This window comes from Barbus barbus (genome assembly GCF_936440315.1).
Source record: "Barbus barbus genome assembly, chromosome: 20".
Lineage (NCBI taxonomy): Eukaryota > Metazoa > Chordata > Actinopteri > Cypriniformes > Cyprinidae > Barbus > Barbus barbus.
Window position 1 is genome coordinate 19,777,893 of NC_136748.1, and position 27,336 is coordinate 19,805,228.

Genomic DNA, 27,336 nt, shown 5'->3' on the forward strand with positions numbered 1-27,336 from the left:
TTTCTCACATTAAAACACATATAATATATAATAAACAATTAGTTATACCGAATTCAATATTTTACTGTACATGTACATGGCAAGTGAACAAATGAACACAATAGAAACAAATTAAGTTAATTAATAATGCTTAAAATAACATTAAAATAGGATGCTTTTTCTTTTAAGAAAACCACTGAGGTCAATAAGGGTCATGAGGCCCACTTTATGCATACCTGTAGGTTTTAGTTTATTAGCTAATCCACCAGCAGCAGTCGAATCGCTTTAAAAGTCTTTAGTGTGCTTACAGTGACTTTCAGAAGGATCATTTGTAGGGATATATATAGGTTTGCCTGGTGCCCCCCAAACGTTTTTTTTTTTTGTGGTAGGCGAAAATGCGATACTTTTTGGTTACTAAAAAAGTTCTTATAAATGATTTCCTTTGATATGTTGCATTAAACTTGTTCTGCTTGCTTTGTAATACCACTAATAATTAGTTTTGGCTTCATTTGAGGAGGTAAAAGCCTCGGTTACCCCCCAACCCCCTGAGTCATTCAGTAATGATTTGACCTGGGATTCCCTCGCACTCCATGAGTCCCGTGGAGGTGAATGGCGTGATAGTGTCCAGGGAAATCTCCCCGTCGCACTCAAACTGTCCGATGTTGGGTAAGAGCATGTTTTTGTGATTCCGGGACACGTTCGAGGTAACCGAGTCCTTATCGAACGGGACATTCGGCTCCTCCCGAGGGTTCGGCATCTGAACGGCCAGCGGTTGCGCTTCCTTCTGAAGCGTCGTGTCGTGATGATAAGACACCAGCTCGTTACTGAAATTCACAGTCTCCACTGTGGTGCTGGGGAACATTTTATTGCAACCCAAAATTGAGGAGAACGCCTTCCTGAAGTCCGCGTTAAACGCGTAAATGACGGGATTGAGGGAGGAATTAGCCCATCCGAACCACACGAAGATGGTGAAGGTAGTGTCGCTAACGCACTGGCAGAAGGGCACCATGCAGTTAAGCACGAAAAACGGCAGCCAGCAGAACACAAACACCCCCATAATGATCGAGAGTGTTTTTAAAACTTTGGTCTCTTTCTTGAAAGTGGTTTTCAGCGAGTTCTCGTTGGAGCAGTCGTTGGACTGGTGGTGGTTTTGCGCGTGCTCTGCTGCCCTCTCCAAAGAGGAGATCCTGCGGATCTGTGTTTGCGCAATACGGAATATCCTCGTGTACGTGGCGATCATGATGATCACTGGGATGTAGAAACTTATCAGCGAAGACGAGATGGCATACGTCCGGTTCAGGTTGGCTTTACAGTTGTCGCTGTAGTCGGTGCCGTTGCCCGCTGCGCCCTCCTCATCGTCCTCAGCCATGTGCCAGTTGAGCTGGACCGGGATAAAAGAGATGAGGATGGACAGGGTCCACGCCACTCCAATCATCATGAAAGCCACCCGGTGGGTCATCTTGCGCTCGTACCGGAACGGGCTCGCGATGGCCCAGTAGCGGTCCACGCTGATGATGCACAGGTTGAGGATGGACGCGGTGGAGCACATGATGTCAAAGGCGATCCAGATGCCGCAAAACCGGCCGAAGAGCCAAGTGCCCGCCACCGCGGATATCGCCTCCCACGGCATCACCAGGACGGCTACGAAGAGATCCGAAACGGCCAGAGAAATGACGAAAAAGTTGGTCACTTTGGAGCGCAGGTGCCTAAATTTGACCACGGCGGCGCACACGAGCGTGTTCCCGAGCAGCGTGGAGACGATGAGGAGGAAGAGCACAAAACCCAGCAGAGCGCGCACGCTGTTCTGCCCGTCTCCATCCTCTCGCTCCTGCGCTCCATGCGCGCTGTCTTGCGTGTGGTTTGTGCCGTTTTCCATCTCTAAAATCATATCCGTTAATCCGTTAATATCGCATCTGACCAAGGCGCGTCATAATGGCCAGTTACCTTGTTTTAGGATACTCTGTATGAGTGATCGGTCCGATTTCCAGCTCTGTCCCATGTTGGCGAGTTGGGAAAACTGCGTCCGTTCCCGGTGCTGAGCACGTGGAATGACCCACATTCATGCGCTGGTGCGTCTCGCTCGAGAAGTTCTCGCTTTGTGATTGGTTTATGTACACACCGCTGAGTCTGTGTGATCCACACCAACATTCATTCCCTCCGAATGACTAGTTGCCAATTAACCTAAAATCTCCAAATTGCCAATTAATCTGAAAACTTTACCAGGTCTGCAGAAATTACATTACAAAAAACAATAACATTTTACAAACGACAAATAAAAACACAAATAGCAAATTTTGGTAACAAGTGACAGTGCAAACAGATTTTGCAACAACAACAATATATGTAACAATTCCACATTAACAGTCAAATTTAACAGGCTAATTTATTTTGCAAAGTTCTGCTGCTGTTAAATCATCCAAATGACCACAGATTCAGTGACATTAATAATTCAGTGACATTTGTAATTAAATTAATCTATGCCAACCAGTTGTAATTGGTGGCTGAAGTGCCTGACTGATTGATTGATTTGTTTGTGTTGTTGTTTGCCTACACAGCAAACAATTAATAAACATTTTATATTTTATTTTATGAAAATATTAATTTTGATGTTATGAAATGTACCATTTAATGTTAACTCTTTAAATCATTTCAATCTGTAACGTATAGTGCAAAATTATTTGCAGCAGTGCAAGAATTTATAGGTCCAAAAATTGTACTAGTTTAAAGAAGCCTGAGAAGTCTGAAAAGTTGCACTATTCTGTCATAGAGAAACACAGTGTTTGTGAATGGCTGCTGCTTACGTGTCGAGCTGCATTTTTTCTGGTTTTGGTTTTAGATTTCAGAGTCTATTCACTGAGGAACTCCTCTTTATTCAACTATCAAACATGTTCCTAGATAGCGCAATATTTTTTATCTGCAGTAATGGTATAGTGCACTGAAAAGCTCCATGATTGTTCAAAGTATTTCCAAAAAAAAACAAAAAAAAAACAAAAAGGCACAAGCAGGTTTTTCAGTTTTTTTTTCTTTCAGGAACCCAGTGAGCACATCATTTGTATTATATGTATTTGAAGAGTGTGGTTAATAATTAACTTTTCTCCCAAATGTGGAAATCCTTTTCATCACTTAGACATTGAGAGAATTGAGCTCATTAATTTTAATGCAATGACTAAGAATAATGCATCTTAATGAATAAAATCCGGCCTTCATGTTATACTAAGGAAATAACACAGCAGACATTTTTAATTGATGAATGCTGAGACATGAAAGGCCAGGTGTCTGCATTCTCTAAATGTATGAATTTAAGGTGAAATACATCCTTTTTTGCAAAAAAAGAAAGTTTGTACAAGGAGGTCTCCTTTGGATTTTAAATAACAATGCACTTGTGTCATATTACATTCCTTGAGTAAATTTAGGGGAAATCCAGCAACCTCATTTTTTTTTTTTTAAGCTGTGGATACTCAGAATTTATTATCAGATTACTGAATTTCCAAGCATACATAAAGAGTATAACAATTATCAAATTGGCAATACTGCGGATGTTTAGATTTATTCTTGTTACATATCCTGGCTTAAACCCATAAAGGCTTGTGTTTTGCCGTCCTCTAGTGGCCATTTGGACCTTTACATATCTAGCTAGTTAGTTAGATAGATAGATAGATAGATAGATAGATAGATAGATAGATAGATAGATAGATAGATAGATAGATAGATAGATAGATAGATAGATAGATAGATAGATTTTATTTTTAATTGTGATGTGTAATTTTGTATTATTTAGTTATGCAAATACAAATAATGGAAGATGGCAAGATAGATAGATAGATAGATAGATAGATAGATAGATAGATAGATAGATAGACAGACATAGATAGATAGATAGACAGATAGATAGACAGATAGATAGATAGATTTTGTTTTTTATTATATTTTTAATTGTGATGTGTAATTTTGTCATTTTTATTATTTAGTTATGCAAATACAAATAATGGAAGATAGATAGATAGATAGATAGATAGATAGATAGATAGATAGATAGATAGATAGATAGATAGATAGATAGATAGATAGATAGATAGATAGATAGATAGATAGATAGATTTTATTTTTAATTGTGATGTGTAATTTTGTATTATTTAGTTATGCAAATACAAATAATGGAAGATGGCAAGATAGATAGATAGATAGATAGATAGATAGATAGATAGATAGATAGATAGATAGATAGATAGATAGATAGATAGATAGATAGATAGATAGATAGATAGACAGACATAGATAGATAGACAGATAGATAGATAGATTTTGTTTTTTATTATATTTTTAATTGTGATGTGTAATTTTGTCATTTTTATTATTTAGTTATGCAAATACAAATAATGGAAGATGGCAAGATAGATAGATAGATAGATAGACAGACAGACAGACAGACAGACAGACAGACAGACAGACAGATAGATAGATAGATAGATAGATAGATAGATAGATAGATAGATAGATAGATAGATAGATAGATAGATAGATAGACAGACAGACAGACAGACAGACAGACAGACAGACAGACAGACAGACAGACAGACAGACAGACAGACAGACAGACAGACAGATAGATAGATAGATAGATAGATAGATAGATAGATAGATAGATAGATAGATAGATTTTATTTTTAATTGTGATGTGTAATTTTGTATTATTTAGTTATGCAAATACAAATAATGGAAGATGGCAAGATAGATAGATAGATAGATAGATAGACAGACATAGATAGATAGATAGACAGATAGATAGACAGATAGATAGATAGATTTTGTTTTTTATTATATTTTTAATTGTGATGTGTAATTTTGTCATTTTTATTATTTAGTTATGCAAATACAAATAATGGAAGATAGATAGATAGATAGATAGATAGATAGATAGATAGATAGATAGATAGATAGATAGATAGATAGATAGATAGATAGATAGATAGATAGATAGATAGATAGATTTTATTTTTAATTGTGATGTGTAATTTTGTATTATTTAGTTATGCAAATACAAATAATGGAAGATGGCAAGATAGATAGATAGATAGATAGATAGATAGATAGATAGATAGATAGATAGATAGATAGATAGATAGATAGATAGATAGATAGATAGATAGATAGATAGATAGATAGATAGACAGACATAGATAGATAGACAGATAGATAGATAGATTTTGTTTTTTATTATATTTTTAATTGTGATGTGTAATTTTGTCATTTTTATTATTTAGTTATGCAAATACAAATAATGGAAGATGGCAAGATAGATAGATAGATAGATAGACAGACAGACAGACAGACAGACAGACAGACAGACAGACAGATAGATAGATAGATAGATAGATAGATAGATAGATAGATAGATAGATAGATAGATAGATAGATAGACAGACAGACAGACAGACAGACAGACAGACAGACAGACAGACAGACAGACAGACAGACAGACAGACAGACAGACAGATAGATAGATAGATAGATAGATAGATAGATAGATAGATAGATAGATAGATAGATAGATTTTATTTTTAATTGTGATGTGTAATTTTGTATTATTTAGTTATGCAAATACAAATAATGGAAGATGGCAAGATAGATAGATAGATAGATAGATAGATAGATAGATAGATAGATAGATAGATAGATAGATAGATAGATAGATAGATAGATAGATAGATAGATAGATAGATAGATAGATAGATAGATAGATAGATAGATAGACAGACATAGATAGATAGACAGATAGATAGATAGATTTTGTTTTTTATTATATTTTTAATTGTGATGTGTAATTTTGTCATTTTTATTATTTAGTTATGCAAATACAAATAATGGAAGATGGCAAGATAGATAGATAGATAGATAGACAGACAGACAGACAGACAGACAGACAGACAGACAGACAGACAGACAGACAGACAGATAGATAGATAGATAGATAGATAGATAGATAGATAGATAGATAGATAGATAGATAGATTTTATTTTTAATTGTGATGTGTAATTTTGTATTATTTAGTTATGCAAATACAAATAATGGAAGATGGCAAGATAGATAGATAGATAGATAGATAGACAGACATAGATAGATAGATAGACAGATAGATAGACAGATAGATAGATAGATTTTGTTTTTTATTATATTTTTAATTGTGATGTGTAATTTTGTCATTTTTATTATTTAGTTATGCAAATACAAATAATGGAAGATAGATAGATAGATAGATAGATAGATAGATAGATAGATAGATAGATAGATAGATAGATAGATAGATAGATAGATAGATAGATAGATAGATAGATAGATAGATAGATTTTATTTTTAATTGTGATGTGTAATTTTGTATTATTTAGTTATGCAAATACAAATAATGGAAGATGGCAAGATAGATAGATAGATAGATAGATAGATAGATAGATAGATAGATAGATAGATAGATAGATAGATAGATAGATAGATAGATAGATAGATAGATAGATAGATAGATAGATAGATAGATAGACAGACATAGATAGATAGACAGATAGATAGATAGATTTTGTTTTTTATTATATTTTTAATTGTGATGTGTAATTTTGTCATTTTTATTATTTAGTTATGCAAATACAAATAATGGAAGATGGCAAGATAGATAGATAGATAGATAGACAGACAGACAGACAGACAGACAGACAGACAGACAGACAGACAGACAGACAGACAGACAGACAGACAGACAGACAGACAGATAGATAGATAGATAGATAGATAGATAGATAGATAGATAGATAGATAGATAGATAGATAGATAGATAGATAGATAGATAGATAGATTTTATTTTTAATTGTGATGTGTAATTTTGTATTATTTAGTTATGCAAATACAAATAATGGAAGATAGATAGATAGATAGATAGATAGATAGATAGATAGATAGATAGATAGATAGATAGATAGATAGATAGATAGATAGATAGATAGATAGACATTTTTATTACTAATATATTAGTAATAAAATATACCAATATTAATACAAATAATGGAAGATGGCAAGACAAATAATGGGAATAGATTTTTAAAAAGAGTTTATGCTTTTTATGTTGGTTTAGGTAATATAAGACTCCAGCCGAGTTTAGGTTCACAAAAAGAATCAACCGTTGTGTGCTGCTTTGTAAATGCAGTGTGCTGCAGTTGCTCCAACTATACGATGGATGTCGCGTTAACTCCCGGAAATCTCACTTCCAACCTTTTGCTTGGAAGAGACACGCCGACACCACATTCAAAATGGCCTCTATCAGCGACTGCGCTGGACGTGGATAAAAATGTGCATAAACAACACCGAGCCGTGGCTTTACTCTCCATCCTCAACGCTACAGGATTCGGAGGCGCGATGTCATGAATGTACTGGACTTGCAGAATCGGCGGTGTACATAAGATGAGAGCTTGTTTTGCAGACAGCCCAGCCGAACCGGGGCGCCGCCGCTGCAGCAGGGCTTCATCTGCCTTTCTGAACCGCCGACACCTCCAGTGAGATGGAAAGAGTGGAGGATGCTGCTGATGAGCCGGGACTCGCACCGTCCATCGATGTCAACGACAACCGGGAGGAGTACAAAGCACGCGTTTGCGGTTCAGACACCGAAAGCGCACGGGAGGGTTCTGTTTACAGTTCGGTTTATGCGAATCCGGGCGGTGCTGGACTGCCGTCTCTCTCCCCGGTGGTGGTGGGGTACAGGGCTGAATTATTAAACGGGTTTCCCGGAAAGCTTGAGGTGGATATGGTGTGTCCGGATGGAGAGGGAACCCGGTCTGGCCCAGGGACTTCCGAAGCCGAGAGCGTGAATAAACCCGACAAAGGCTATTTAAATTCACAGCTTAGGTCTGCAGTGTCATTTATGGGTAAAAACTCGCCGGATATGAAGATGCCTAATGGAGATGTTGCCCATGAGCACATGGATCATGATCAGACTCATTTAAGGTGTTTGGATTATGCAGAAGGATTCAACAGGAAGGTGCCTGCTTTGGACAGAGGTGTGAAAGTGGGCAACGGGGGGTTGTTGATTGTGAACCGTTATGACACCCTGTCTCAAGTCCCCTTCAGAGCTTTGGGTGGCCTTCCTGCTCCAGAACGCCGTGTCTTTATTCATCAAAGCGACAGTGTCCTCTCCACGGGGAGGTCATGTGAAAGGATCAGTCGTGCCAGCGTTGAGAGCTCAGAGGAGGCCCGACCCTGTGACCCGGATCATGCAGACACCCTGTCAGACCTCAGTGCCAAGCTGTCCTTGTCTCCCCTTGCAGAAAACACCAGTGATTACACCGAGACAGACCCAAGCCCAGAGGAGGATTTCAGCAACACAGGCCCTCCTCCGCTCAGGCCCCATAACCTCCGGACAAACCCCGGTCACACAGTCTCCCTCAGCTGTGATGCCACTCCTCTGAGCCCCGGGGATGATGGGTATTTTGGAGTAGAGGGTGGTGTGGATGAATGTCTCAGCTCTGTGAAAGCATTCGAGGGCGGCCGGCGGCAGAGTGCTCCAGACAGGGTCGCCGCTGACACTGATGCCTCATCTGACCAGACACTTGGCTTTAAGAGACACGGCATTGCTGAGTTCCTGACCAGGTAAAGGCAGATGAGCGCAAGTCTCTTGAGTTGCAGTAAGCCTTTTTTGACCTTTTACAGTCGCCCCCGTTCAGATGTCTACAAACAGTTACAGCTTTCTGTAGGTTTTCTTTTTAATTTTAGGCCATGATGCATGATATGATCAGGATAATTTTAGGGACTTTTATTTGTTTATTTAAAAAAGTATATATTTGTGTTAGTTGAAATACACTATCATTGGTAAGATTTTTTTTTAAATTGTTTTCGATAAAGTCTCTTATGTTCACCAAGGCTGCGTTTATTTGACCAAAAACAATAATATTGCGAAATATTCTTACTATTTAAAATAATGTTTTTTTTATTTAATATATTTTAAAATGTAATTTATTCCTGTTATTTTCAACAGCCATTATGCCAGTCTTCAGTGTCACATGATCCTGCAGAAATTATTTCTTCTTATCGATGTTGAAAATAGTTTCTTATTAGCAATATTGAAAATAGTTGTTAATGTTAATATTTTTGTGGAAACATTTTGTGTGATGCATTTTGTTTTCAGAATTTGTTTAGAAAGTAAAAAACCCCCAATTTTTGTAATAATTCGAGTTTTTAGAATCAGAATCCGAATTAGCTTTATTGCCAGGTATGTTTACACAAATGAGGAATTTGTTTTCATGACAGAAGCTACCGCAGTGCAACGGAATGACAGTGACAGAACAAAAAACACAGATAATAAAAAGAAGAATTAAAAAGAACAAGTAAATAAGGAATAACAATATACAAATTGACAATTGTATGTACAGGTATATTGTTCAAATGTGCTGGAGATATTCAAAAAGTACCGACACATAAATCACTTCACAAAGTTTTATATTTAAAAATCAACCAAAAACAAATAAAATGACTTTTTGTTTGCATAATCACTAAAACAATCACATGACCAATGATGTTCGGATTTTAAATGACAACTTGACTGACAACAGTTTAATAGCATTTTCAAATATCTAATGTAAATGTTCAAATAAAGCTTTGAAAAAGTTTCATAAAAATGTAAACCTCACATTTCAGCCTTTAAATAAAGAAAATGATTAAGTCAAAATTATAATTGATTAATAAATGATTAAATGTATTTAATCTGCCTCAAAAATAATTCTAGATAACTTATCTGAATTGTTTAAATGTGTAGAATCCCCATAAGCTTGTTTTTCATCAACCTGTCAAAATTTACAGCAGGACATGCGAATTCGGTCCATTTTTGGCCAGACAGAAACTGCACACAAGCTGAATGTAAATATAAGTCTCTGTAAATCCACTCTGACAGCAGGTGGCGCTTATAGAAAAGTTGAAAACAGCGGTTTCCAATAACCTCCGTGAACAAAGCAGTATTGCGATTAAGCGAAGACGAAAACAAAATGCCATCGAATCGTTTCTGAAGACATTCAGAACCTTCAGAGGTACATTGATATAATTAATTAATTCATAAATTCATTTGCATAATTCCCTCAGCAGTCTTTTAAAACCTCCCAGCTTTTCCGCCCTATTTTCACTCAAAATGAAACTACTCTGCTGCTGTGTGTACGTGAGACTGTTACTTAAAACTGCGCTTTATGCTGGACAGTATTTATTTATCGTGAGTTGTTCAAATCGTGGTAATCGAATACGGGTTTAATGATAATTAAAATATGAAACGGTAATACTAACCGTGGGGAATTTTATCATGATTTATCGTCAAACCGATAATAATTACATCCCTAGCACCTACTCTCTTTTCTCTCTATCTACTTTACTTGGGGTCCATCTTTAGGAAACACGGCGTTTCTTTCCATTGTGTGACCACGGAAAAAGATTCAAGATTTTTATTCGTCACATACACAATTATACATATATACATATGTATAACCAGCAGTGAAATGTAAGTCAGGTCCGCTCCAAGGACAGTGCAATTGTATTGACAAATATTAAGAAAAAGAAAAGTAGAAAAAAATAAAAATATATAAATGTGCAGGTCAGTATGTTGTTGGCATAAATAGTACTATAACAGGAATGTGCAAAAAAAAAAAGTTGTACAGGGTATTTAAACCTGTTAACTGTCACCCGTCCCCTCAGCGGGACACCTAAATTTACTTCACTATTTTACAATTAAATCCTAATCTAATCAAACTATACAAACAATATATCATTGGAAAGGTCTAAGACTCCTAAATAGATATTTTTCCACCTTTTTTGTTAAAAAATTATGTAGGAAACTAATAGATTAATTTATGACAAGAGTGCACCTGAAAAATCTACATCATAACAGGAGTTCTGACATTTTTCCTAGTTGCCTTTTTCCCTATCACGCTTTAGAAATCATAAGAAATGATATAGTTGAAAACTTAAAATCTCAAAATTCATCCTTTGAAACCCATTTTAAAATCAGACATTGCATTACCATGGAAATGGTACATAAAAATCATGTTACAAAATGTTTTCGTTCATGAATTATAAACATTTAAGTTTGAATAGTGCTCTATAATCTCTATGTTCAAAACTGTGAGTGACAGTTAAGGGGTTTTAAATGGCAGCATATGAGGTAGAAAAGATTATAAATAGCTTATTGATATGGTGATATTTACATGGAGTCATGTGATGTTATGACACAGAGTTAGAGTTTAGGCTACGGAAGCGCTTACCAGATGGAAGCAAAGTGAATAGTCGGTTACCAGGGTGATTTGAGTCCTTGATAATTTGATAAAAAAAGACCCTGAGATGCGCTCAGCTAAGCGCACAACTCTCTGTAGTGCTTTGCAGTCCTGATTTGAGCTGTTTCCATACCACACTGAGATGCACTGAGTCAATACACTTTCTATGGTCCCTGAATAGAAAGTTTTCAGGATTGCTGGTGAGACCCTGAATTTCCTCAGCTGTCGCAGATGGTAGTCTTTGCCTGGCTTTCTTAACCAGTGTTTGGATGTGTGTAGTCCAAGTCAGGTTACGTTACCTTGCTGGAAAAAACAACAACAACAAAAAATATAGAAACCATCACAGAAATTCTTATAGTTTCCATAAAAACCAATACAAAATTCCTTTTTGTTTTGGGCATTATTCCAATAGGAATTACTGTTGTTCTATTGGTTGCCATCTGCTAGATTACATCAAAGACTATATAAAGAGACTTTGATTACATCCAACCAATAGAATGCATCAAATACCAGCAGACACCATTATAGTTTACATTAAAACCAATACAATTCCCATCATAAGCCTTAAATCCATTACATTTTCTATTGTGTTTTGGGAGGAGCTCTACTGTTTTTTTGTTTGTTTTGTTTTTTCTGATGGGAAGATTATAATGGTATTAGGCCTACTACTTTTACATAATTACTGAATTTCACAGGAAAGATTTATTTATTTTTTATAAATAAAGAACTGTATTTCTTTAGTAAATTATTAAAGTATTACATGTTACACGGGCTGATTTATTTATTTTTAAGTATTTAGGATTTTAAGAACAAGTGGGAAATGTGCTGAATGTTTCATTTCATCCCTGTGAAAGTTGGCAAGCAGTTAGACTTAATTTACATTCGTTTTAAATGCGGAGCCAGGCGCGAGCTGACACAGGCCTCGTCCATATTGCCAGATGTGCTCGCGAGAGACTTGCGGAGCAGAACCGGGTGCGAGACCATGAGTATTAAAGAGCATTACGAGACAGGCTGCCATGTTCCAATGTCCTGATTGGATCAGGACATTGGAACATGGAACCCCACAGATTTACACTATCACCACATCTCTGACTAATTCCTTAAAACCTTTTACATTTACATTTACATTTATTCATTTAGCTGACGCTTTTATCCAAAGCGACTTACAATTGCTATATATGTCAGAGGTCGCATGCCTCTGGAGCAAGTAGGGGTTAAGTGTCTTGCTCAGGGACACATTGGTGTCTCACAGTGGATTCGAACCCGGGTCTCTCACACCAAAGGCATGTGTCTTATCCACTGCGCCATCACCACCACCACCACCCCCTTTTCTTGAATCATCATTGCATTTTATTTTCAAATATTGCCTATATGCTTTTTTTTAAAGTGTTGAGTTATCTGTGAGGAAGCGCTTTATTGTTTTAGAGCAAAAGTCACACTGTTGCTCGCATGATCAGGTAAAGATGGATGAGTAATAAGAGGTGCTTTGACTGCCACTCACTTGTGGCTTCTTTTTTCATAGACATGCTTCACAGAAGGTCTGAAGTGTGCTGTTATGTTTTCAGATGTTTGATGAAGAGAAGCCGCTTTGCTTGATCAAAGTCAAATCCAATTTTAAATAACGTTTTTTGTCATCTCAGACTTACATGAAGCCAAACTTTTGTATCGGAACCAAACTGCATGACATCAGACTGCATATCTGACTTGTTTCCGTTATGTTTGAGGTGAAATCGCCTTATTGCACCAGTAATGCAATACCAGGGTTCAGAGGGAATCCTCTTCCCAGGAGCTTTGGTCTCTACAAAGACCTTTTATATTTAGTATGGAAAAACACACTTTCTCAAAAACACACACACTCTGAGTAATTTTAATGTCAGCTTTTATGAGTTGGGCTTCATGGTGTTCTTCTGCTGAGACCTCGTTTCTGCTCACTCCGTATCTTCAGTTCCCTTCTTTTTTTTTTTCTTTTTTTTTTTTTTACAGAAACAAACTTCTCCTTTCCAGCTGTACTAAACCATATCATCCTTTGTCACACATTCACTTTGTCCGTCTCCCTCACTATTGTGTCTGTCATCCTATCCGTCTCTCTCAGGACAGTATTGACCTGCCTCACTGGCTTTATTATGTAATTAAGACCGCATTAGATCGATTGTCCCGTCAGAAAGCATGTTCAGAGATTTAATGAGCTCATCTCCACAGCAGGGCCTGCTCATTATCTGTGTGTTTGTGTAAAGGGCACCGGTGACTGTGACTCAAGGTTTATTTGCAGGATGCTGGTGCTGCTGTATCACCATGAGCACTTTAAAATCTCCTGTATTAAGCGCATTAACTCTGCTGAGCTGTCCAAGATCTTAATTACCTATAGTCATAGTCTGAACTTAATGAGTTTAACGGTTGTCATCTTTTGTCCTCTTTATATCACAGGCTAAGAGGACTTAATTAACTGTTTGAGAACCTCTCTCTTTTATTCTAATGATAAAATTATGTAGCGTATGTTTTTGAATAGTCACTCTTTTGGTCTCTCTTCCTGTCTGTCTTCTGTCTTCAAAGGAGTTTGTTTTCTTGGAAGCCCAAAGAGTCGAGGACAGCAGCATCCCACAGTGCTCAAGGATGGAAGCTGTTTGGGAAAATTCCACTGCGGGACAACCCTCCAGAAGATTCTAAAACCATACAACAGGTAAGAAAGGTGGTTTAAAGGAATGGCATTTCCAAAAATGAGAATTGTTTTCATTCGCTCACTCTCATATTTCAAACCTCTCTGATTTGCTTTTTAAAGTCGGTATTTAATTTTTTTTTAATTTATGCTTATTTACTGAACATTATGGTGTTGTGGTGCCTAAATTGACAGACATAGAGTAAAATAGAGTAAAAACAGTTATGTTGTGAAATATTAGTAAACTTTTAGCAGCCATTACTCCAGTTTTCAGTAACATAGGATCCTTCAGAAATCATTCTAATATGCTAATTTGGTACTCAAAAACATTTCTTATGAATGTTGAAAATAATTTAATATTTTGTGTCTACTTAATATAGTCCAATTGTTTGCTTCTGGTTAATAGTTGTATGGAAACTATAATATATCGGTTATGTTTAGTTTATTTATTAATAAAGCTCATTTAAAAACAACAGGAGTTGCAACCAAAGTGCTGTACAACTAATATAAAACAAAGTAAAAACATACCCGATCAAGTCAAATAAAATTTTACACCCTTAAACTGAATTAAAACACACAGAATAAAAATGGGTTTTCAAAGCAAATTTAAACAAAGAAATAGAAGAAGATCTTATGTGGAAGGTAAGACTGTTCCAGAGCCTAGGTGCTGCCACAGCAAAAGCCTGGTCGCCTTTAGTTTTAAAATGTGAACGAGGGACTGAGAGAAGAAATGGACTAGACGACCGAAGAGATCTAGAGGTGGAATGAGGAGATTACAAATATACTGGGGAGCATAACCATGTAAAGCTTTAAAAACAAAGAGCAAAATCTTAAAATCAACACGGAACTTAACCGGGAGCCAGTGTAGAGAGGCGAGAACCGGGGTAATGTGCTCACGTTTTCTGGTGCCAGTCAATAATCTGGCTGCCACATTTTGCACCAATTGCAATCTGTGGATTTAGGCAAACCCAGATTAAGTAAATTACAGTAATCCAACCTTGAAGTTATAAACGCATGAATTACAGTTTGAAGGTCCTTCATGGAAAGCAAATTCTTGATTCTAGCAATTGATCTTAATTGAAAGAAACTGCTTTTCACAACAGTACTAATCTGCTTATCAAAAGACAACGTAGGATCAAAGACAACTCCAAGGTTTCTAACACGATTTGATGTACATTTGATGACAGAGGGTCAAGCTGCTTGACCATGCTAGAGGACACAGCTGTTGGACCAAAAAACAGTAAGATGCTCCAGTAAAATGAAATATGAGAATAAACTACTTTTTCCAAAACTTTTGAGGTGAAAGATAATTTAAATATGGGTCTATAGTTATTCAGATTATGCTGATCAAGATGATGCTTTTTTTTAACAGTGGTTGGACTATAGCATGTTTAAAAGAAGCTGGTACAATTCCATTTGTTAAGGAGTTGTTGATAATAGCAGTAACAACTGGACTTAAGGCTGGAAAAACCTCTTGAAAATCTGAGAGGCAGAACATCAGAGTGACAAAATTAGGGCTTCATACTAAGAACAATATCATAGAGCTGTGAAGGTGACACGGGTTGGAAAAGAGATGGAGAGCTCCGATGAGAAGCCATTTCTAGAGGAAAATAATTTTGAAATGGTATGTTCGACCTGATGCACTCGACTTTATGGATAAAATGTTAAAAAAAAAACGGTTCGCACAAATCAGTAGAGAATTCTAATGAAGTACTAGGAGCAGGATTTAAAAAGACATTAATTGTATTAAAGAGTATCTTTGGCCTATCTGCATTTTGTGCATTTATATCTGGCATGTATTTCCTTCTAGCTTCCTTAGCAGCGCACTGATACCGTTTAAGACATTCTCTGAAAATTTTGTATGATATCTGAAGTTTATCTTTCTTCCAACTGCGCTCAGCATGCCTACACTCTTGTCTAATGGCACGAACGGGCCCCTGAAACCATGGCTGTACTTTTTTCATAATCTTGGATCTCTGTAACCTTAAGGGAGCAACTGAGTCCAAGGTGGAAATGCAGGTACTATTTAAAAAGTTCAACTTATTCATCAGGATCAGAGGATAGAACATTCACAGCAGTTGGAATTTGGGTAGACAAATACACATAATTGAAGGACTTGGCAGTAGAAGAATTAAAACATCTAAAATAACGAGGAAAGTGATAGGATTTAGGCAGAGTACATGGCAATACAGAGTCAAAAATAACTGGACAGTGATCAGAAATAACAGCATCACATAATTCAATATTATTCACAGGAAAACCACGTGAGAACACTAGATCCAAAATATGACCCTTCTGATGTGTAGGTCCAGTGACAGATTGTATAAAATTAAGAGTCCATAAGACATGAAAACTTTGAGGTTTTGAGTGACAACAGACATATTCTTTGAGTAGAAAGTTTAAAAGAACAGCATTTATTTGAATTTTTTGTAATATTATGAATGTTTGTACTGTCACTTTACTGTGTTGATCACTATATAGCATCCTAGTTAAATAAAAGTATAATTGTTTTATTTCCAAAATTGTACTGACCCCAAACCTGTACATATTTACTACACACACACAAACGTATATATGAATTATGACATAATTTTCCCATTTGGGTGAGCGTTTAACCCAAGAAACAGTACCGCTGTTTGCATGGCTAGAAACACTGAAGTTCATACCCATATTTGTGCAGAGAAAAGATAGCAATGGAAGGCAGTATTTCCACGAGGGTTAGGGAGAGAGCGAGAAAGCAAAAGAGGAGGAAGAGAAACCAAGAATGACAGAGTGAGTGAAATAAAGAAGGACTGAGTTTACTGCTGGAAACTCTGTGTCATTTTGTGTCAGGCAGGAGAGACAAGTGTGTGTGGGGCAAGCATGGGCTTTGTGTGTGTGTGTGATTGCAGCTGTCTTTACTCTTCCCCTTCAGTAAGTGATGACTGAGCCTGTTGTTTTCAGCTCTGGATTTGCACTCAATTCACCCTCCACACTCTGCAGGTGTCTCTCTGTATTCCAGTGAGAGAGAGACCTCCGATAAACTCACACATGAAGGCTTGTGTCTTACAAATCTTAAAGCTTTTTTCAGATCCTCTTTTCCTTAAAGGAATGTTTTTATTTATTTATTTATTTTTTACTTTTTTCAAAAGTACATAAAGTACATGTATACAGTTTCAGTTAACAGATTTCTTTCTGACCTTGTCTGTGTAATTATTCTATCCTTTAACCTTTTAACAGCATGGCCACATAAAGCTGGTAATACTTCACATAGAAAATGCAAGGATGCCTTTTGTTTTTTTTTGTTTTTTTTTGCAGTCTGACTGTTAGACCTACATAATGACTTTGTGGCTTCGTCCAGTATGTATACACATAAATTGAACCACAGATTACCTACAGTTCGTGCAGTTGCTCCGTGAATGTGAATGTTATTTCTCAGCTTGACCTTGTATTGGAGTCATGCTGTTTGTGCTTCAGTTGTAATATGGGTTTAGCATTAAGGCCTTTGCCTTTGGGCCTTTCACTTGTAGCATGTGGGAATCTCATGACAGAATTCTTCCACCTCCGGATACGTGTGGCAGCTGAGAAACTGTAGACACAGATCTGCTCTTCTAATAATGACTGCTCTTTTTTTTTTTTTTTTTTAAAGGAGTATGAGTCCAGGGTGGGACCCGCCACAGGACCACCCCCTCACCCTCAGCCAACGAGACGCAAGAATCTGGAGTTTGAGCCTTTATCCACCACTGCTCTCATTCTGGAAGACAGACCTTCGTAAGTGTGAAATGGGAAATACAGCTCCTCAAGTGCTGCGCAAGCTTCCATTTAATCAAATATTTACCCAAATTCCTTGGGCACTGCTGGTGAAACACAAGCCGTCATTCCAAATGTGTGCATATAAACCTGAAGAGCAGGATTTATTGTTACAAATTTTTTTTATATAGTTGTGTAACCAAGCAGATTTCACCCCTGAGTGAGATTTCTTTTCATCTGATTGTAACTTGGGAACTTGTGGATTGAAACGAGCTGACATGTAGTTAGTTTGCATTCCAGATAACATGCTCCCAGAGAGGAAATTATTCTAAACCCAAGATGTAGCACACATTCAGGATTGGGGGAACCAAATATAATAATTAAAAAAAATAATAATAGAAACAATAATGTAACAATTTAAAAGCCCACATCTCTATTCCGAATATTGACTTATATGTGTCCCTCTCTGTGCATGTTGATTACGTCCCATCTCTGAAGGCACTGTCCAAAGAAAAGTACAAAGAACTTCCTCAAAAGCTATGTCTGTTTTAGCCTTTATATCATTCCTCTGACTAAATTTAAAACCCCAAAACAACTGACATACTGGAGTTGTACCAATGGAAACATGGACAAAGCCTTTTTGAAACGTTGAAAGTGTTGCAGAAAGTTGTAGTTATTTAAAACAGTTGGTCAGTTTCTAATGTGTAAAGCAGAGATTGTCCCTTTTAGCTTCATGCAGCAGATTTGGTTTTGTGATTAGGTTGAAGCTGAAGGAAGTAATTTTATGTTAAAAATACTTTAATGTATGATACAGCAACGCTGGCTCAAAGTTTGGGGCGGGGATATTGATTTGCCCTACTAATGGCAGGCGGGAATTGTTCATAAAACTCATTATTACAAATCATTACTTGTGTAGTTTTGCTTGGTAGTGCCAGAGGTACAGAAATTACACACTTTTCTGTTTCAAATAAATGCTGTTCTTTTAAAAATCTTTTCAACATTGATAATAATTAGAAATCATGCAACACTGAAGCCAGGAGTAATGGAAATTCAGCTTGGCCATCACAGCAGTAAATTACATCGTAAAATTCAGATAGTTCACATTTTAATATTATTTTACAATATCACTTTTTTCTATATTTTTTTGATGAAATAAAAGCAGCCTTGGTGAGCATAAGAGACTTCTTTCAGTTACACATGAAAAAAATCTCACTGACCCCAAAATTGAACAGTATTGTATATTTGGGTAAAGGGTTTATGTTTGTGCAGGTTCAAAGACTACTTGTATTTTTAGGAACCTGCCTGCTAAATCAGAAGAGGAATCTCAGAGACACCGGCAGGAATACAGTGAGATGGTTGCAGGGGCCAAGAGAAGGGGTGAGTAATGTGTGTGTCTTTGTGCACACACTTGTTTGAGCATTTGCAATGATAATGATGTTTGACACTTGATCTGTTGGCTTTACGCCCCTGTATTTAAGCACACAGCTGCCCCCTCTCACTGCCTATACACACACACACACACAATTTCTCTTACTTTTGCTTAGAGATGAAAGAGGCACAGAAGAAAAAACGTCAAATGAAGGAGCGATACCGACAGGAGGAGAACATCGCCAATGCCATGGTGATCTGGAACACGGAGGTCCTGCCTAATTGGGAAAGCATGTAAGTGTCCCATCCATATATGCACAAAAAGGGGATTTATTGATGTCTTTTAATGTCTTGCAATGGTATGCTCTGTTGCCACCACAAAGGCGTAACACACGGCGTGTACGAGATCTTTGGTGGCAGGGCGTACCGCCCAGCGTCCGCGGGAAGGTCTGGAGCCTTGCCATCGGGAATGAGCTTAACATCACCCCAGGTAACTATGGCAACTGCTGCACTCCTCACATTTGGTTAGTCTTAATCATCTGTGGCCCTCTGTGTAACATCAATCTGACACAAACAAACAGATTGTGTCCAATGAACTGTGTTGACAAGGAAGCAGCTGTTGCTTTTGTCACAGCAATTGTTTGTTTTTTAGAACTGTATGAGATCTTCCTGTCCAGAGCCAAAGAGAAGTGGAGAAGCTTCAGTGAGACGAGTTCAGTCAATGAAAATGAAGGTCTGTTTGTTCTTTTTACCCTATCTGCAAGCTAAGCTACATCAAAGAATGAAGTAACTAAACAATTCTGTCCTTGAAAGTGAAGTCAGATGGAGAGTGTTTACATTGTCAGTGTGTGATGGTGTCAAATACATGGTTTCCATTAACAACTTCCTGAACTGCATCACATGATATCAATAAACCAGATAAGAACTTTTCTTATCTACTTTGACATGTGACTGGAAGATACAAAGAATATATTTAACATATCCATGATAATTCTGCTGTAATAAGAAATGTTTTTTGGCAACATATAAGCATATTAGTATGATTTCTGAAGGATTGTGTGACACTGCAGACCACTGCAAGAATAAAATGCATTTTAAACTATATAAAAATAAAAAACTGCATTTTAATTAGTAAAAATATATCACAATATTAGTTTTTAATATTAATATTAGTTTTTTAAAATTGCATTTTTGATCAAATTAAATGCAGGCTTGGTGAGAATAAGATGTTCTTTCATAAACAAAAAATCAAATCTTACTGAACCAAAACTTGCATAGTAGTGTATGTAGCTAAATATTGCTTTTTTTATAGTTTAAGATTACTTTATTACAATCCACATTGGCTATTTCATTTCTCTGGCTGGGGGAAAACATTTATTTATTACCCTTACATTTATTCATTTAGCAGGTGCTTTTGCCTAAAGCAACAAAAACATCCTTTAAGCTATTTCGGCGCAAATCCATAAAATTATTAGATTATTATTTTTTTTTTTAGCTCTGTCAACCAGCTGTAGCCTGACTGATGACTTCATCTGGTTTTAATTGATTAGATTGTGGAGTGTCACTGGCAGACAGAGAGTCAAGTCTGGATTTAATCAAGCTGGATATTTCCAGAACTTTCCCCTCTCTCTACATATTCCAGAAGGTAAGAACAGGTGTTTCGGTAGTACAATTATTATTAGTTATTTTTTTTGGGGTGGGGGGTGGGGGTTAATTTAGTTTCCATCATGACTAATTTCTTCCTCCCTCTCTTTCCATCAGGGTGGACCATATCATGATATATTGCACAGTGTGTTGGGGGCGTACACCTGTTACAGACCTGATGTAGGCTATGTAAGTACCATCCTGGATCATGTCAGTTCAGGGATGTTCTTCATTGAGAGTTTGACATGTATGTGGCGTGTTTTAGGTTCAGGGGATGTCCTTCATTGCTGCTGTTCTAATTCTGAATTTGGAGGAAGCCGATGCCTTCATTGCCTTTGCCAACCTCCTTAACAAACCATGCCAGATGGCCTTCTTCAGAGTGGACCATGACCTGGTACACACATGCACTCTTTCTTCATCAAATATATTTTGGTAGACCTGCTACAAAACCTACATTTGCTCTCAAAATAGAGAGAGCGTTGTGTCTGTGTTTGCAATCAGCATTTATTCCAACCATCTGTTGACCCACTTATAGAGATTTCATTTGCCAGACAAACTCAGAGTAAAAGAACTCCCAAAAGTCGTGATCTGCTGCCGAACATTCCTTTTATCTTACACACTCAGTGTTGTGCTTTTGATCATGCTTGTGTTTAAGTTGGAGTTGTGCTCTGTACTGAAGTGATACTTAGTTTTTTTCCCCCCCAAGATGCTGAAGTATTTTGCAGCATTTGAGGTGTTTTTTGAGGAGAACCTTCCCAAACTATTCCAGCACTTTCAGAACAACAGCTTGACGCCTGACTTTTACCTCATAGACTGGTAAATCTGCTCTTAAAATTTCTCTTCCTGCTGTGTGTTCGTTCCTCTCTCCTCTGTGTTTCTTTTCCTTAAGAGAGATTCATAAGCAATGTTTTCCTGCAGTAGCTCTTTATCGCCCTCTAGGGCTGCTTTTATGTTCTCTCCTGTGAGGGGAAATTCATTCATATTTCTCATAAGAAAAGGAAGCCTTTGGCAAGTTTAGGTTGGCTGAATCTAATTAACAGTGTTGGGAAACAAGAACCGCTTCCTTTTAATATTTTTAATACTGGAGACCACCAGACAAGTGCAGTCTGATTCCCAAACGAATGACTCTTATGATCCAATACTTTTTCTGGCAAATTAAACACACCTTATAAATCTTGTCAAGTCACTATAGCGCTTTTAACAATGCAAATTGTGTCAAAGCAGCTTTACATCGGCTTGATATAAAGCTGGGTGGCTTTATATCAGCTTTACAGTATTTAGACGGGGAAATAGTTTGTCAAAATAGTGTCATTCTCCTCTGGCCAGATAAAATCAGTAGTTTAAATCTAGGCTAAAGCAGAATCAGATTGTGCAAAGGACTCATCTGGTTCCTGTGGTCTTGTCCCGATGGCCGTCTTGGAGACAGGGTCTTCACTGGGGATCAGTCTCTGGGGCTCATCTAGGTGTCCTGGCTGTAGAGGTCATCTCTAGGTGCTGATCCACTATCTGATCTGGATACAGTCTGGATCTGGGTGGCTACGATATCCTCGGAATAAGAAAGAAACAGACTAATATTAGCGTAGATGCCATTCTTCTAACAATGTAACAAGTACATCAGGTGTTTTGGGAAGTGTTCCCGGTTCCGGTTGACCTAATTAATGCAGCCTAATAATCCTTTAACGGATTTGAATTATAGAAATGCGATAGTGTATTGTGTAAACCAGGTTAAAGAGATGGGTCTTTAATCTAGATTTAATCTGACCGAGTGTGTCTGCTTCCCGAACAGTGTTAGGTAGATTGTTCCAGAGTTTGGGCGCTAAATAGGAAAACGATCTCCCGCCAATATTGCGAGCATAGGTCGTAATTTAGATATATTTTTAAGATGGAAAAATGCAGTTTTACAAAATGCTAGAAACATGTTTTTGGAAGGAAGGATTGCTATCTAAAACTTAGTAGATAAAGATACACATGCGTTTGCTAGAAGTATTTTACAAAAAATTTAAAAAGTTTCAAAAGTTTGGGTTTTATTTTAAAGAAATGCTTTTGAAAAAAAGTATCTTATGCTCACCAAGGCTATATTTATTTGATTAAATAGATAATATTTCAATAATATATAATAAAAATGTTTAAAATGTAATTTATTCCTTGTAATTTTCAGCAGCCATTGCTTCGTTCTTCAGTGTCACATGATTATTTATAAAGCATTTTAAAGCGCTAAATAATAATATTCTATTTGTCTATTATTATAAATTCTAATATTTATCCTTCTGAATTTATCAAAGTTTTACTGCTTAGTGGTTTTTTAGGATTCTTTGTGAATAGAAAGTTCAAAAGAATATTTTGACATAAAAATCCTTACTGTTACTTTTCATCAACATGTGTGCTTGCAAAGAAAAAAAACTGAACTGTAGTGTAGTTAAGGCTAGTCACTGGATTACATGTATGCTGCCTTTAAAAAGACTTCATTTAAAAAGTGTGAATATCTTTTCTCTATATTATTACTATATTTTGTTTTCAAATATTTCTTCCTCAAAACTGTGAAATGAATTGTTAATGTAACCTTCAAGTAGACTTCTCTCTTATGACTTTTTTTCTGTCCTGCTCTCAGGATCTTCACTCTGTACAGCAAGTCATTACCGCTGGACGTGGCATGTCGTGTTTGGGATGTGTTTTGCCGAGATGGAGAGGAGGCGTTATTCCGGACAGGACTGGGAATTCTGAGGCTGTACCAAGATGTTCTAATGCAGATGGATTTCATCCATAGTGCACAGTTCCTTTCCCGGCTGCCTGAAAACACTCCTGCACACACACTCTTCTCCTGCATCGCAAACACACAGATGATCAGTAACAACCGCCGGTGGAACCAGGTCAGAAATACACACATTTACAACTGTCGGAATTTATTTTGAATTAAATAGAAATATTGAGATGTTTATTTCACATTTGGTTTTGAGTATAAGCAACGTAATTCATATTTATATGATCATTTGGTCAATGGTAAACCAATAAAATATTATTTAGGCATGTTAAAAACTATCCAAGTCAGTTTTAATGTGATCTTCATACAGAAAATGCTTATTTTAATCAAAATGAATGACATAAAGCAGTCTGAACTTCCTCCCTTTTTTTTTTTTTTTTTCCTCCTGCAGGTCTTTTCTGCTCTGATGAAAGATGGAATCAAAGAAACTGACAAAAGCAGCAGCAGCAACAGTCCTGCCTTAAGAAGCTAACAGATGATTCTGTCCCAGAGGAAGTGGTGATGTTTCTGAGATTCTGAAGTGATGGTAGTCATCACTCAGTACTTAGACCTCTGCAGTGTGCCTGAGGGACAGCTCAGGCTCAGCCCTGATGTTCTGATTGTCCTGTTTGAAGAATCTCCTAATGAACCTGTGTCCTGTTGAAGGGACATTTCTTCACTTGCGCTCGCGAGTGTGTTTATGCGTGTCTTTGTGTAAGAATGAGCCTGAGAATAAGAGAAATGTGAGTCAGGTGACTGTATAATGTGCCAACTTTGTCAATGTTACTTTTGTAATGTTGTGACTATAAGAAAACTAATTAATCCGAATCGTTTACACACACACATTCAGAGGTCAGTGCCACATTATTTGAACACTCCTTTGGTTGAACCAGCAGTAGGTCCTCTGTTATACACATATTGACACACACTATAAACCTGCAGTAGTCTTTCATTAGCACATACCAAACCTGTTGTTAATGTGTTTAAGCGGTGTCTCTCCATTTATCTGAATTGACCATATGCACGGAGCGCTATTTAGAACTTCCGGATAAAGATAAGCCAGCACTAATCTTCAGGTGAAGCTCATTTTATATGTGCTATTTATAGGTAGAGACTCTCACAGAAACATCTCCTGCCTCATTCTTATCAGAAACTGAGAAACAAAATAATTGCAACACTGTAAATAATGATAGTGGAATTAACATAGTTTCATGTTATTTTATATGCAGAGTCTGATAATCCCAGGAAAGTACCCAGACACTAGCTAACTGTACATTTAAATGCTGACAAATAAACATTATCGTAACTGTTTAGGCAGTTCTGCTAATCTCTTATACGACATCGTAATGGTATTCTCGATAATCAGTATCTTACCTTCATAGCCATGAACACATTTTTAAAATCTTATACAATTTTAAAGCCTTTATTGTTTCTTAACTCTGCGGTAAAATTACCATTATTAAAGGTTCACCTTTCATTCATGAAGACGACATGAAGAAATGTAGCAAAAACGTGTCTCGGCGAAAAATAAAGACTTTTTAAGATGAAAATGAAATTACCATTATAGCCAGGAGATGACAGTAGACCATTTCAACTTGTTTTTCGATTATAAAATAAATAATTTAAATTTAGAACTTTGTCGCAATGAAGTATGAAGTATAGCAAGTGCAGGAAGTCACAAGTCACAGCCTATAATACTGAATTATTTAAATACCTATATATTCAAATAAAAAATAAGTCGGTATAACAAATAATGCATTAAATATTTTGAAATGTTTAGATTTAATTTAATAACTAGGCTACATCGTTTAAGTTTGATCTAACACAGACCTGTAGTTTTGTTAGTCTGAATAACTTATTGCACAGCTTTATTTTGACATCGGCTCGTCAGATCATTCATTCCGTTGGCACTGTCAATCACAGCAATGACTCGCGCATGATTTACTGGGTTCCCTCGCGTAAATTTAACATTTGTGTTTGTCATTCCTGAAATGGAATACGTCGACGTTTACGTGGTCCTCTTAGACAAACAAAACGTATATCCTAATTGTGAATGGATTACGTAGAGAAACCGAGCAAAGGGCGCTCCCCTTACAGCACAGTACAGTTGACCGGAAATGACTGAGCTGGCTTATCTACAACCAGGAAGTAACCGTGCATAAGGTCAATTCAGCCTGTTTGCTAACACATTCACCTCTGACAGCAGGCATAAAGCCATTCAACTCTGTGACCATTCTCAGTATGTCCCAAATACACTCAGACCTAGAGTCAAAATTCATACAAGAGCATATAACAATTTCTATAAACAGGTTCTGTCACGTATTAGCACTCCAGATTTTATGCTTTGCTATAATCGGCTATATTAATTTGAAACAAGGGGTTGACCACACTTATATAACACATGTACACACACTAAACAACCAGTGGCAATCAAGAGATCGGCTTTTAGCTTTTGCACCTTCTACTACACTCCAAATGAATGAACCTTGACATTTCCAGATGTTTTTTTTTTTTCTGTTATTTAATGTTTTTTTCTGTGTGATAGTTTCACTGAAAGATGCTGTGATGGACAAATGCATTTTGGTTCTTTTATAAAGTTAGCCTTTAGTTAAAGTCAGAGCTGTGATTTGCTATTTGCTGTTACTAATAAATGATATTAAGGGAAGGGGAGTTTTTACTCTAGATACTTTTACTTTAGCAGCCATATCACCCTGTAGCCCAAGACCGGTTGCTCACTGAAGCTAAGTAGGATTGAGCCTGATCAGTACCTGGATGGGAGACCTCCTGGGAAAACTAGGTTGCTGTTGGAAGAGGTGTTAGTGAAACCAGCAGGGAGTGCTCACCCTGCAGTCTGTGTGGGTCCTAACGCCCCAGTGTAGTGACGGGGACACTATACTGTAAAAAAGCACCGTCCTTTGGATGAGATGTTAAACCGAGGTCCTGACTCTCTGTGGTCATTAAAAATCCCAGGATGTCCTTCGAAAAAGAGTAGGGGTGTAACCCCGGCATCCTGGCCAAATTTCCCCATTGGCCTCATCCCCATACACTGATTGGCTTCATCACTCTGTCTCCTCTCCACCAATAAGCTGGTGTGTGGTGGGCGTTCCGGCGCAATATGGCTACCGTCGCATCATCCAGGTGAATGCTGCACACTGGTGGTGGTTGAGGAGGTTCCCCCCCTTCTATGTAAAGCGCTTTGAGTGCCCAGAAAAGCGCTATATAAATGTAACAAATTATTAATTATTATTAGATAACATTTTATAAGACAGAGGACGATGGTGTAGAACAGGGGCCTGTACCATGATGGTGGCTGAACAAACTCAGGGTTACAGGAGTAGTTTTGAGTTGACAAAACCAAACCAGTCCAATCTGGCTTTGTTGGTACCATGAAGCTGATCATCGACTTTCTCTGTCAACTCAGGCTAATCCTGAGTTAATGGAGCGCGTGCACATGTGTGACATCAGTAATGAGCAGCCAATCACATGCCTTAAAACTGTGATTCACTTCTAGTGAGAGAGTAAGTGCGATTCACTACCAAAGATTAAAAGATTGAACAATATGAAGAATTTAAACATTTACACGGCAAGATGAAACGATCGATCTATGAAAGAGGAAAACTTAAAGAAAATATTTTACTATGTAAGTGCATGTAAAAGTTAGTTTATGGAGTTGATGATATGTATAGGTATAAAAACACTTAAAAATCCAAGCTCATGTGTAGTCATGTTTAAAGCCATTGATTCTAAAACTTATTTATATTGCATATTATCTATGTTTATATTAATTTAAAATAAAGCTTAATAATTAGAATAAATCTAAATTAGCTTGTGTAATGGATTAAGGGTATAATAATTGTATAAATAATATATTTTATCTTTAAAAATCTTTTACTATGTAGCGTCCTTTAATTTGGAGTTAGAGAAATTGGAGGAGTGGCTTTA

At 37.0% G+C, this 27,336-nt stretch overlaps 2 protein-coding genes across 3 annotated transcripts; one reads left to right on the plus strand and one right to left on the minus strand.

Annotated features, from left to right (window-relative positions):
• Nucleotides 1-529: 529 nt before the first annotated feature.
• LOC306886167 (D(1C) dopamine receptor-like) lies at nucleotides 530-1,858 on the minus strand (the record flags this gene model as incomplete). Its single annotated transcript, XM_079443074.1, has 1 exon — nucleotides 530-1,858. The coding sequence occupies exon 1, from the start codon at nucleotides 1,853-1,855 to the stop codon at nucleotides 530-532; it is 1,326 nt and encodes a 441-aa protein (XP_079299200.1). The 5' UTR covers nucleotides 1,856-1,858.
• Nucleotides 1,859-7,233: 5,375 nt separating this feature from the next.
• On the plus strand, nucleotides 7,234-26,064 carry LOC306886410 (TBC1 domain family member 12-like). 2 transcript variants are annotated; one of them, XR_013785629.1, is made up of 14 exons: nucleotides 7,240-8,606; nucleotides 13,814-13,940; nucleotides 17,545-17,666; nucleotides 18,940-19,022; nucleotides 19,190-19,307; nucleotides 19,397-19,503; nucleotides 19,666-19,746; nucleotides 20,564-20,658; nucleotides 20,775-20,846; nucleotides 20,923-21,051; nucleotides 21,364-21,473; nucleotides 23,266-23,524; nucleotides 23,807-24,906; nucleotides 24,979-26,064. XR_013785629.1 is itself a non-coding variant. In XM_079443495.1 (13 exons), the coding sequence occupies exons 1-13, from the start codon at nucleotides 7,522-7,524 to the stop codon at nucleotides 23,885-23,887; spliced, it is 2,469 nt and encodes an 822-aa protein (XP_079299621.1). In that variant the 5' UTR covers nucleotides 7,234-7,521; the 3' UTR covers nucleotides 23,888-26,057. The 2 variants fall into 2 exon arrangements, 1 of the variants encoding a protein (XP_079299621.1); XM_079443495.1 differs by having other exon boundaries at nucleotides 7,234-8,606; nucleotides 23,807-26,057.
• Nucleotides 26,065-27,336: the final 1,272 nt, after the last annotated feature.